Consider the following 11,217-nt stretch of genomic DNA (forward strand, 5'->3'; position numbering starts at 1 on the left):
TTGCTAATCAAAGGCTTAGCAAATCTTTCAACATATACATATTCCATTTACCCATAGATAAATATCCACAAAATTATAAAGATATATATTACTTTATAATAAATTTTCGTATTCCATTTGACTTTGTCATCAAAAGTTGTAACGGAAATCCTAAAAACTGTTGCATATTATGCTTAGTTAGCTGTTTTATGTTTTGATTATTATGATTACATACAGATGCCGGCATGATTGGGTGACTACTAGATAGCCAATAAATCATTTTGGACATTCTGAAGACAGTTTTCCCAAGAATAGATACATACATTTCTCCCTTAGCCATTGTATTTCACGTATACGTACATAGATTGAGATACTTTATTTCAAATTTAACAGATACATATGCACCAATATGAGTGAGATAGAAAATGTATCTTTATTTCAATTCTAGCTTTGTATACTAGAATTGCAATTCTTTGCTTCATTTTTTATTTGTAGTTTGAAGCAAAATAAGTTTTGATGGATTTGCCATTGTTTTTAAAAAAATATATAAATACAGATTTATATTTATGTGTATATGTATTAATATAGATAGTAAACCTAAGAACATAAATTCTATATAACACGCTTATTGATATTAGTATAGCCGATGCCTATGCAAGTTAGGCGCACTTTTTGGGCGCCACGCACATTTCGGTCTTCATCAGCGTCTGCATCGTCTTCATCCTCGGGATTCTCCAATTTAAAGGTAATGGAGAAAAAGTCACGTAGATGTTGAAGGAAGTGTACTGTATATGTGGACAAGGCACCTGTAAATAAATGCATATTTTGTATATGTATTAAGGAATACGTTGAGGGAATTGAATTTGTTACCTGTAACAAATTTGGAAACATTTTTCTGAGACAGGGCCATGTAGAGAGCAGCAAGCCATTGATAAGAAGAATCACAACAGCCACCACGATAGATTTCATCAAGCAGTCGCATAGCCGCCTCCTGCCCTAGTTCCTCCGGTATGGATGGAGACTCCTAAAAGAGAGAGAGAGAGAGAGAGAGTAAATAAGCAGACAATAAATTTGAATTAAATATTTAGCTTACTGATTCCTTTCTCGTATTGGATGTGCAATCAGCTGCAAAGCAAACACCATCGGTAGTCTCGGCCAATAGACAAATGCCGAATCCTGGAGACTTGCCAGACATAAGACCACGATTCTGGTCGGTGTAGATATAGACATCGGGCAGGAATTTCAGCATACAACCCTTGGCCGCTTCGACAGTTCGATTGGCCATGGCCGGTGACACTTTACTCGCATAGACTGTGCCCCTTATACGCTTAATCATGCCTTGCTCTAGGCACTGAATAGCCCTAAGACTTTTACGCACAGGACACCGAAATACAATTTCTCCACCACCCAAAGGGGCAACACCACGTCGCACCACCCTCAATTCGAGGCCCTCATCAACGAGCAGGAATCTTTTCAGTAGCGAGAGAGCTGCACCCTTGATATGGTCCACAGAGGGCGAATCTTTGCTGTTGGTCACTCCACTCAAATTGCAATGCAAGGGCATCTTACAGAACGGACCCAAGGCAATCAACGCGTCCAAATAGTAGCCAATTCCTCGTTGTGTGCAACAATCATGATGCAATTGGCCCCCCATGGAGCAGGCCGGGTGTAAACATGATGCTTGTGCCGGCTGGATTCAATTCAATTTTCGTGCCATTCGTCACTTTATCCAGCAAACGTATTAGACTAATCTCATGCTCATGAAGTCCAGGAGCTCCTTCATTCTCAGATCTGATGTGGGTGATCTTCACCGGTTTTCCACTTAGCAAGGACAGCACTAAACGCTGTTTTAGAAAATTACTGCCACGATAGATAAGGCAATTGCCCTCTTGGGCAAATGGAGGCATGCTTAATTATTTAGTTTTATATAAAATTCAATTAAGTTTTGAAAAATAAAGATTCCAGACGCGCTGCACGTGCAGTGATGTTTATCGACCATCGATAGCTATCGATGACAGACTCGATATCAGTGCTGTAATTAACAGGTGCGCAAAAATGAATGGTCACACTAACAGCTGGGCAAAACCCAAAATAGAAGGAAGTCGGAAATTCCAAGCCGATTTGGCTCACATTTACAACACACACACACGAGACACATAACAAACACATACACAAATTATGACTACACTGAGGCCTTTCACATGCGACGATCTTTTCAAATTCAATAATGTGTAAGTTAAATCTAAATAAACACACTAATTTTTTACATTATTTCTAATTCAGAAACTTTGACCCACTTACGGAAACCTATGGACTATCTTTCTATACGCATTATCTGGCAAAATGGCCAGAATATTTCCAACTTGCCGAATCGCCAAGCGGCCAGATAATGGGCTATAGTAAGTTAACATATTGAAAAGCAAAGGAAACTTCATACTAAGGAATTTGTATCCACAGTCATGGGTAAGGTGGAGGGTCTTTCCGACAATTGGCATGGACATGTTACGGCTCTGACTGTATCGCCTGACTACCGACGCTTGGGACTGGCGGCGTTGCTTATGAACTTTCTGGAGGATGTATCAGAAAAGAAGCGCGCCTATTTTGTAGATCTTTTTGTGAGAAAAAGCAATCAGGTGGCGATCAATATGTACAAGAATTTGGGCTATATTATATATCGAACTATACTCGAGTACTATTCGGGCGATCAGGATGAAGATGCATATGGTGAATGGAGGCAATAGTTTATTTCAATTTGATAATTAAATTCCTCTTATTTTCTTTTTATTCAGATATGCGAAAGGCTATGTCGCGGGATGTCAATAAGAAATCCGTTATACCATATACGCAGCCAGTACGATTGGAAGATATAGATATGAATTGATATCAACCCACCTCTGCCCGCATTCGCACTTATGTCTAAATAACCCAAACAAATCCAAATCTCGATTTCGGAGCGATGGCCGATCGTATTCCATATCAATTAACTTACAACTTAACACACATACACACAAACACAACCACTTTGTGAATGTGGAAGACCAATGTCAGTCCTTTAGTTCATTTCCTTTCTTAGATTTCTTTTTTCTTCTGTTTGGTTTTAAGCAAAATACTACATGAAGTTTTTTGTAGCTAATTCAAAAGTATTCCAAATCGAACCAGTGGTAACATTTAAACTAAATTTTTTGTTGGCTAACATCAGAAAATCAATTTGAGATTGAACATCTCTCCCGACTTCCTTGACCCTCGACCCATAACTTGCTAAAATTGGCTTTAAATCACATTATTTAAATTTTGTTGCTGTGCCTGTTCCGTAAATTGATTAATCTTTATATATATATCCTCTAATTCTTTTGGATATTTCAAAACATTTTTCGAAAAGTCGATGCGTAAATAACTCAATATACAAACTCATCAGTTTGCAAGGTAAATAACTTAATTCTAAGCACTATATAAAGAAGTATCTAACCAACAGAGATCATATTTATAATCGAATTGAAGTAAATGTGCTTCTATTAAATTTATATTGTAAATTTCTTACAGGTAACCATGCGCGAATTGCGAAGAGAGTTAAGACACGAACAGCAGAAAGTTCAGCAAAATCTATAACCCTTTTTGGAAATAAACGCCACAACATCGTTTGAGAAGTTTAATTACAAATGTCTGTTTATTTTTATCTCTAAACTGGCATTGGAAGGTGTGGCTTTAATCGTTCATGTTTGTTTAGCTGTTTCTTTTCTTTTGTTTAAAGAAAAGTGTAGTCAAAAAGGCGTTTAAATTCTTCATCATTTTGCATGTATTGTGTAAAACTTTCTTCCCCCTTTCCACCATTGTCACCGCTTAATCCGCCGAGGCGGTAAGGGGTGGTTGGAATGAGAGAGATTTTTAAACATTTACAAAAAGTATAAGACAGCTAATTGAATGATTTAAAAAAAAAAAATGAGATTGTGGAACGTATTAACACAAAAGCGCAGCGCAAAACAAAACAAAAAAAAATTAAAGGGAAAGATAAAGGAATGGCGGGAAACAATTATTTAATTAATAATAAGGTAGATGGTAGAATTGCCCTGACTGCTGCCCGGTTGCCGTGCCCATAACTGTTTTTTTTTTTTTCTTTACCTCCGCCACCTCACCTTAATCGTGGCCAGCATCTGCTTCTCTGATCCTTGTCCTAGATGTCTTACAGGCGTCCATAGTGCACCTGGCTGGGCTTGCGATCCGTGAAGAAGTTCCGCAGTATTATTATCAGGGCCACACCAATAAGCACCATAGACGCCGTCTCTAGCGTTGACCAAATCATCACACGATGATTGAGTTCATCTGCCCGCTTGCGTCCTTGGGCCTCACGCAACCGATGATGCGTCTGGGCATCGAGTATATCATTGAGGCTCTTGTGTATAGCCTGCGATGATGTCTCCATTTGTGTCAACACAGTGGCATGCTCGTCGACACCAGGCAAGGCCGGCTCCTCGCCCACTTGGAAGTCCACGTAGACGATTTTGTGGGAGAAGGCCGAAAATTGATTGCCAAAGCAGGCTGTGTACACACCCGATGTCTCGGCCACAAATTGGTAACTGTCAAAGGTGGAACGCTTCTGTTCGTAGATGATTTTGCCCTGAGGATCCTTCAATGTGACATCAACATCCAGTTGACCACCGGCCGACACTTGAAATTCAAAATAGGCGCTGGTGTTGCGCTTAATCTCCTCATAGAAACAATCTTCCGCATTGTCGGCCAAATCAAAAGTGAACTCCACTCCACTAACGCACTGCATCTGCATTAGAGCTGCAATGCCGGCCACTAGGGTCAACATGCACAGTTTTGTTGACTTCTGTCGGCTGGTGGTGGTCTTGGCGGTGGCGTTCGTGGTGGTTCTGTGGCAATTGCTTCGCATTTTGTCGGCTATCTGTCTTTGCTTCAGCTTTACTGCTATCGTATTATTACTAATTGGTAGGCTGCTAAGTGGTTGTAGTTCTACTGGACGTGGTTCTAGGTCGTTTACGTGTGCTGCCACGCAGCAGCTGGTTCTGGCGATGATCCACGGATTCCTTCTCAGCTGTCTGACTCTGCTTCTGCGTCGCTCCTCAACTGTGTATACAAACGATGCGTTAAAACCAAGAATAAACACGCGTTTTAATTAAATTTGCATTTGCTGCTTACCTATTAGTTGCTAATTTAGCTTTTTTTCTTTTTTTTGGTTTTAGTTCTAGCTTCTAGAATCGGAATTCCACATACACATATGTACGCTAAGCATACGTGTGTTTGTACCGGTAGTGTGGCCAGACGATGCGCGGAAGTTCTGGTCACACTTAATAGTGGCAAACCCAAATAGGGGCCACAAAATGCCAAAAACCAAATGTGGCGGGCAACAAAATTCAAAAAATGTAAAAAATTAAAAAAGAATTTCTTCTGCATTTTTCATTTACGGATTTGTTTAACCGTAAATGAAAAATGCAGAAGAAATTCTTTTTAATTTTCTAGTATGACTACCGTATTGGCTTTTAAATCTTGTCTAGTTGTCTTTTTTACTTTTCCAATTTTCTTTTTTATATTTAGCAGTCAAATCGAAATTCCAAAATTCCATTCGTTTCCCACAGTCGGTGGTCGTTGCTGGGCCAACGCAAAGAAGGACATAAGAAACTTGTAAATGAATTATGTTACTAAGCTTAATGCTGCACAGATATTCAGTTAACGGAAAATATACCTCAACCATGGACTGGAGTGAGCCACCAATGGCCTTATACAATGACGAGTCGCTTATGGTGGTCCTTGGACTTTCGGTGTGCACACAATTGGTGCTTATGATATATATAATGATGACCCTTACCCACTCAAATGCTTTGCGCCGTAAGCAATATAACGAAATGAGGCGGCGGTATTTTGGGAATTTTATATTTCGTCGTCTTTTGGCACAATTGGATCAAGCTTGGATGTCTTCTTCTCGTTGTGCGGACCTGGATGCTTGTCGCTTGGCTCAGTGCCAGGCGCTGGATGCCATTCATTTGTTTCGCCACAATGCAACACAATTGCTATATCCGGAATTTGAGATGCACACAGAGCTGGCCAGCGATGCATATTCTGTACTCAACGAGCAGGAACTGGAGCTATCGACTGCCGGATATGCCTTTGCCGATATAAGTGTGGAAGTAACAGATGATTTCTTAGTGCATCTATTGCATCCGGAGCGAACCGATGGGGTGTATAAATGAAATCAAATGATTGGGATGATGGATTTCTGATAATAATAATTTTCACTCTATTATATTTTTTTTTTTTTTCCTTTTTTTTAATAGTCTCTTACATCTATAAAGAGCTGTCAAACAATGTTGTTTCATCACTTCTATATACATAGGTCTATGTATGTATATATATGTATATTTATCGTAAGTATATAGTAATGATAGAAATTTACATACACCTATGTACATACATACATATGCAAACGAAGCGGAGAAAAAAAAAAACAAACAATTAGAATACTAAATTTAAGAGTAGAAATCAACACGTGACGTTTAGCTAGTTAACCGGAACTTTACTTCTTGAAGCATATTTTGAGGATCCGGATAACAGGCGCCTCGAACAGCGCCGATATAACAAATGCCGAGCCGAACGATACGACAGCATTGCCCAGAAACATGGTCAATATCATGGGATTATTCAGATGGACTGTGCCACTCATATGCGATGAGCAAATAAACATTATAATCGGATGGATTAGATAAGCGCAATATGTGAGTCGGGATAATGGCCAGAGTACACGATACGAGAGTATGGCATTCACTGTGGGTGCCAGGCCCCAGCAACAGGATAGGACAATCCAGATAAGTCCACAACCGAAAGCGGTGTGACCCACTCCCACATAGAAGGCCGTATTAACCGTGCTCAGTTGGCCTTCCCAAACGCCAAAGACGACAACTAACAGGAGACCCAGACTACCCGACCAGAGCAACAGATTCGATCTTCTTGATATTTGAGGTGGCGTCTTTACCTTATACAGCACATAGCCAGCAAACATACCTACAAATATATGATTTATGAATGATAAAGACGTGGATGTAACATAAGTCCAAGTGCCTCATACTCACCCACTATGTAGGAGCCGACACGCTGCCAAGGTTTATCATATAGAAAATCAAATGATTCAAAGGGTAGGGCCACCTTATGAGTATACTCATGTTGTATGGATAAAATGCCGGCAATGCTCCACGAGCTAAGCAAAAACACTATCAATGTCAGAACCGTGGCCTTAAAGTATCTGAAAGGCAAGAGGGGCATAAGAAACTGATACCACTGACGTGCCATGTAATGAGTCTACTCACTTTCTGGCAAAGGCCAGGAGCAGAGCTGCCATCACATAGAACTGCATATCATTGGCCATATACCAGCTCCACATCATGCACATTTCGCGTTGCGGATAGAAATTGTTAATATACAAAATATTGCGCCACCAATAGATGCGGCAATTGTTTGGCTCAATTTTGGCCGGCTGAAATACAGAGGAGTCCAGGCCTTGTCTGTTCAAAGGAGTATCAAGATTAAGATTAAAAGAAACTGGTGTCAATTTGTTAGACTAACTTACCTCACGGCCAGGTCATTGAAAAAGACCACAAAGAGATAGACAGGAGTTAGACGTAAATAACGATAGAATAACATCATTAATGTATCCAGACAACTTCGCCTTATGAATGGACATGTCTCTGTGGGATACTTGCGATCCTGCTTGAGGTAGAGCAAAGTGACCAATAGGCCGCTGATAAAAAAGAACGAGTCCACCGAGAAGGTGGCATTACCAATGATTTGATACCACACAGAACGTTCTGTGATCACACGTTCAAACTGTGCAAACAAACAAAACACAAGATTAGTTTGATTATCGAGTAAAGTCGGATTTGTGAGTAGCCCATTAGGCTTACTTACTTTATTTTCGCCAATGGCAAACAATTGTAGATATGTGTGCACCATCATGGTCCATAATACAGAAAAAACCCGGAGGCCATGCAGACAAGATGTGTGACTCTACAATATGAGAATCACTGGGTACTAGTTCAAGGACTCTGATAGACTTTTCACTTACCTCCTTGGTGCGATCAATGTTTAGAATGGCCTTTGCATTGGTCTGCAATGCAAAGCACAGTAAAAGCTGCTGATGAAGAGCTATGAAGGAGATCACAGGTCACTCAAAACGACAAGGAGATAGTCAACAATGGTTTGGACTTACCCACAGGTTGCTCAGCCTCATATGTTCCGGCCACACCGGTACAACTACCCGTTTCCACTTGATAGTCTGCCATCTCAGTCTTTTCAATGCCGCTTCCCGATGCAGGAGTTGCCATTGATGTCGCTGGTGTTGGCAGGCCCATGGGCATTACTGTCAATACCTCACCGTCGGATGGCGCAATCCCTTGGTTAATGGCACTTCCATTATCTCCTACCTGTCGCTGTCGATTCCCATTTACATCCACATCTGGTGCATGATCTGTGCCATTAACAATGCCATTGCTACCCAAAGGACGCATTTGGAAGAGCTCAAAGGGTTTGCCATAGTAACCATTCGAACCATTCGAGGCTGCATCGCATTTGGCACTGATTGCCGGTATGGTTCCAATTACCAGACGACGTTCATCAATCCTCATTTGATAGTAGGTGGCCACAATTACCACCATCAGCAGGGTGAGCAGAAAGCTACTACAGGAGAATTAGGCAAGATTTCAGCCGATTCTTATCATTGACCTCCTGATACTTACATAAACATTTGAAACTTGAGCTGGCGCCAATGACTATAGACACCCGGCACAGTGCGCACATGAAGGACCTGCAACGGTGGCTGTTGCACTGTAGCATTGTGTGCCCCCAACACCGTCAGCATGCGTGCATAGGGATCCAGGGAGAGTATCGATTGTACATCATGGGCCGAGCAAGATTTCGGCAAACATTCACCCAGACTCAGCAGAAGCTAATTGATCAGTTTTGCATTTATTCTGATTCAAAGGCCAATCTTTTGGTATGGAACTCACCGATCTGTTCAATCTGGGCAAATGCAAAGCAATATCCGCCACATAGAATTCCAAATCGAAGCGCTTACGCTCTTCATTGGATACCTGACGATTGACCTCATAGCAGAAACCCAATTGACCCAGCCACTTATCATTGCCAAACAAAAGCTGCCCGCGATAGCGTCCCGAGGCGTCATAGGCTGTGAAGGATGTAAATATTTCGATAAACAATTGAGGATGAAACGACTTTTTCCTCCTCACCTTTTTGCGCCCACTCGTAGCTGGAATGCAATGCTGTAAGATATGCCTGCATCTCGAGACCACATCCCGTGCGCACATTCGTCCTTATTTCCGAGACTTGCCAATAGAAGTGATCGTATAGATTGGTGACTATCTGGAAATAGTTTGCCGATCCGTAAAGACTATCGGCCATGCTGCTGCTGGCATTCGTTGTGGCATTCCCGCCCAGATAACGACTGATACTGTTTATGGTGCTGCCCAGTGTCTTGAGTTGCGTATCATCGTCGCTTTGTTTGAGCAGTTCACGTCCCCTCTTGGCCGTGCTAGCTGGCTTGCTACGCAAGATCTTTAGTATATGGGTGCTGGATGTAGTTGTTCCTATGGTGGTCATTGGGCTAGTCGGACTGGTCGTATTGCTATCGGCCATTGGAGTGGTTGTTGCCGGCGATGTGGCTGTAGTCGGTTCTGTGGAACCGCCACTCGTCAATTCGGCAATTTCCACATCAACCGTATCATTGCCATCCGGATTATGGGGTCGATATGACAACTCAGAGTCATCATTCTCGACATCGGCATCGCCATCACCATTGGCCAGCACATGCTGCTCCTGCTCGGCACTGCTGAGATCACCCTTTTTGATCACCTCGTGCTCCAGATCCTCCAGATCACCCAAATTGAAATCAAATGTGACTGGATGGAGTTCATATTCTTTTAGCGGATGTGGTTTAATATACTCAATGCGTGGCAAGATCTTTTCCAATGGTATGTAAGGTTTCTTTTTAAATGGCTTCAGTGGCAAAACTTCATGAGTGTTTAAACTAATCGTTGACTGATCCTCGCTATTAACCTCATGTAGTATGGTTATGTTATCACGGCGATATTCCAATGACTTTGCATCCGTTTGATTGGCAGCAATATTGATTTCGATTTGATTAAAGAACAACCATGTGACTAGCACAATAATCATATATCTATTGATATCCCTGGTCATATTTGATTACGTATACGCCCCTAGTGCTGCTAGGTTGCTGCTGCTGCTTCTGTTTCTACTGTGGCTTATTAGCTTAGCGTTTCTATATACTATTAGTCCCTTTTGACTGTTGGCAATTGACTCTGTTCTGCTGCGCTGTCATGGTCGTCATGTGAAAGGGTCCTCAGTGCCTCGGTACAGGATCAGGATGCGATTAGCTTCATGCGCACAGCGTTGAAAAAACAAAAAAAATGCCTGTGCAAAGAAAGGTGTAAGCTTGAGAGGATTGAACTTTGCATTTGGTCAATGGATAAAACTGTCATCTCATTTCTTGTTTATGATTTAATTTTCATTTATGGATTTTGATTTCTTTGACTTTTTTTTTCTCCACATTTTCATTTTCATCGTTGTTTTTTTTTTTTTTTTCTTTTTGCATTTTATTTGTTTTGGCTATTTGCCCATTTGGCTTTTCTTGCAAACTGTGAAAGCAGCAAGAGGAAAATTGCAAAATTTCCTGGTGAAACTTGTTTAACTTGTTGTGTATAGCACCAGCAACTATCAACTTATCTATCTATGCGCCATCCACCAATGGTGGATGCCTATGAGATGATGCTGGTGGTGGTTACCTCGGCCTCGGCTGCTACTATTACTACTACTGAAAAATGCCGAAGACTTGCAGTTGTTGTTGTTGTTGTTGTTGTTGCTATTATATAACTTCCGCGTCTCGTTCATCAGCAATTTGTAATGGTGTGGCAATGACTATGATGCCAGCAGCAAAAAAAAAAAAAAAAGAGATGCCGTTGATCTTCAATGACTCCTGAACACCTGATGATTGTAAGGATCCATATTTTTCGGTTATAGCATGGCTTTAAACTTTATTCTTTATAATTATGGCCATGCTGCAACAATTTTAATATAATTACTTGACAATTTGTTATCAATTTCCTTTCACCATGTACAAACTACATAATTGCTTGTTGGCCAAAATTTCTTACATATTTATTTAACGATTTCACATATTCACAAGTTTTTAAGACT

The 11,217-nt window shown here is 41.0% G+C and overlaps 5 protein-coding genes across 5 annotated transcripts; 2 read left to right on the forward strand and 3 right to left on the reverse strand.

Annotated features, from left to right (window-relative positions):
• Positions 1 to 393: 393 nt before the first annotated feature.
• On the reverse strand, positions 394 to 1,995 carry Rtc1 (RNA terminal phosphate cyclase 1). Its single transcript, XM_068302657.1, is given in 4 exon segments — positions 394 to 785; positions 850 to 1,003; positions 1,073 to 1,630; positions 1,632 to 1,995. Coding segments are annotated over 4 exon segments (1,161 nt in total). The 5' UTR covers positions 1,887 to 1,995; the 3' UTR covers positions 394 to 591.
• Positions 1,996 to 2,043: 48 nt separating this feature from the next.
• On the forward strand, positions 2,044 to 3,636 carry Naa20A (N-alpha-acetyltransferase 20 A). Its single transcript, XM_068302659.1, has 5 exons — positions 2,044 to 2,210; positions 2,263 to 2,378; positions 2,437 to 2,703; positions 2,769 to 3,402; positions 3,520 to 3,636. The coding sequence occupies exons 1-4, from the start codon at positions 2,158 to 2,160 to the stop codon at positions 2,858 to 2,860; spliced, it is 528 nt and encodes a 175-aa protein (XP_068158760.1). The 5' UTR covers positions 2,044 to 2,157; the 3' UTR covers positions 2,861 to 3,402; positions 3,520 to 3,636.
• p24-1 (p24-related-1) lies at positions 3,625 to 5,272 on the reverse strand. The gene is made up of 2 exons (XM_068302658.1): positions 5,137 to 5,272; positions 3,625 to 5,064 (listed from the first exon to the last, which is right to left on the reverse strand). The coding sequence occupies exon 2, from the start codon at positions 4,868 to 4,870 to the stop codon at positions 4,157 to 4,159; it is 714 nt and encodes a 237-aa protein (XP_068158759.1). The 5' UTR covers positions 4,871 to 5,064; positions 5,137 to 5,272; the 3' UTR covers positions 3,625 to 4,156.
• A 249-nt stretch (positions 5,273 to 5,521) lies between these two features.
• LOC137587317 (uncharacterized) lies at positions 5,522 to 6,224 on the forward strand. Its single transcript, XM_068303659.1, has one exon. It carries the CDS (start codon positions 5,631 to 5,633, stop codon positions 6,183 to 6,185), a length of 555 nt encoding a protein of 184 aa, XP_068159760.1. The 5' UTR covers positions 5,522 to 5,630; the 3' UTR covers positions 6,186 to 6,224.
• Positions 6,225 to 6,508: 284 nt separating this feature from the next.
• Positions 6,509 to 10,200, reverse strand: LOC137584073 (O-acyltransferase like protein). The gene is made up of 11 exons (XM_068299321.1): positions 9,231 to 10,200; positions 8,991 to 9,169; positions 8,721 to 8,929; positions 8,393 to 8,661; positions 8,195 to 8,344; positions 8,051 to 8,130; positions 7,894 to 7,992; positions 7,556 to 7,812; positions 7,296 to 7,490; positions 7,062 to 7,231; positions 6,509 to 6,993 (listed from the first exon to the last, which is right to left on the reverse strand). The coding sequence occupies exons 1-11, from the start codon at positions 10,198 to 10,200 to the stop codon at positions 6,509 to 6,511; spliced, it is 3,063 nt and encodes a 1,020-aa protein (XP_068155422.1).
• Positions 10,201 to 11,217: the final 1,017 nt, after the last annotated feature.

The sequence above is a fragment of the Drosophila tropicalis genome, unplaced genomic scaffold, assembly GCF_018151085.1.
Source record: "Drosophila tropicalis isolate 14030-0801.00 unplaced genomic scaffold, ASM1815108v1 contig_158, whole genome shotgun sequence".
Taxonomy (NCBI): Eukaryota; Metazoa; Arthropoda; class Insecta; order Diptera; family Drosophilidae; genus Drosophila; species Drosophila tropicalis.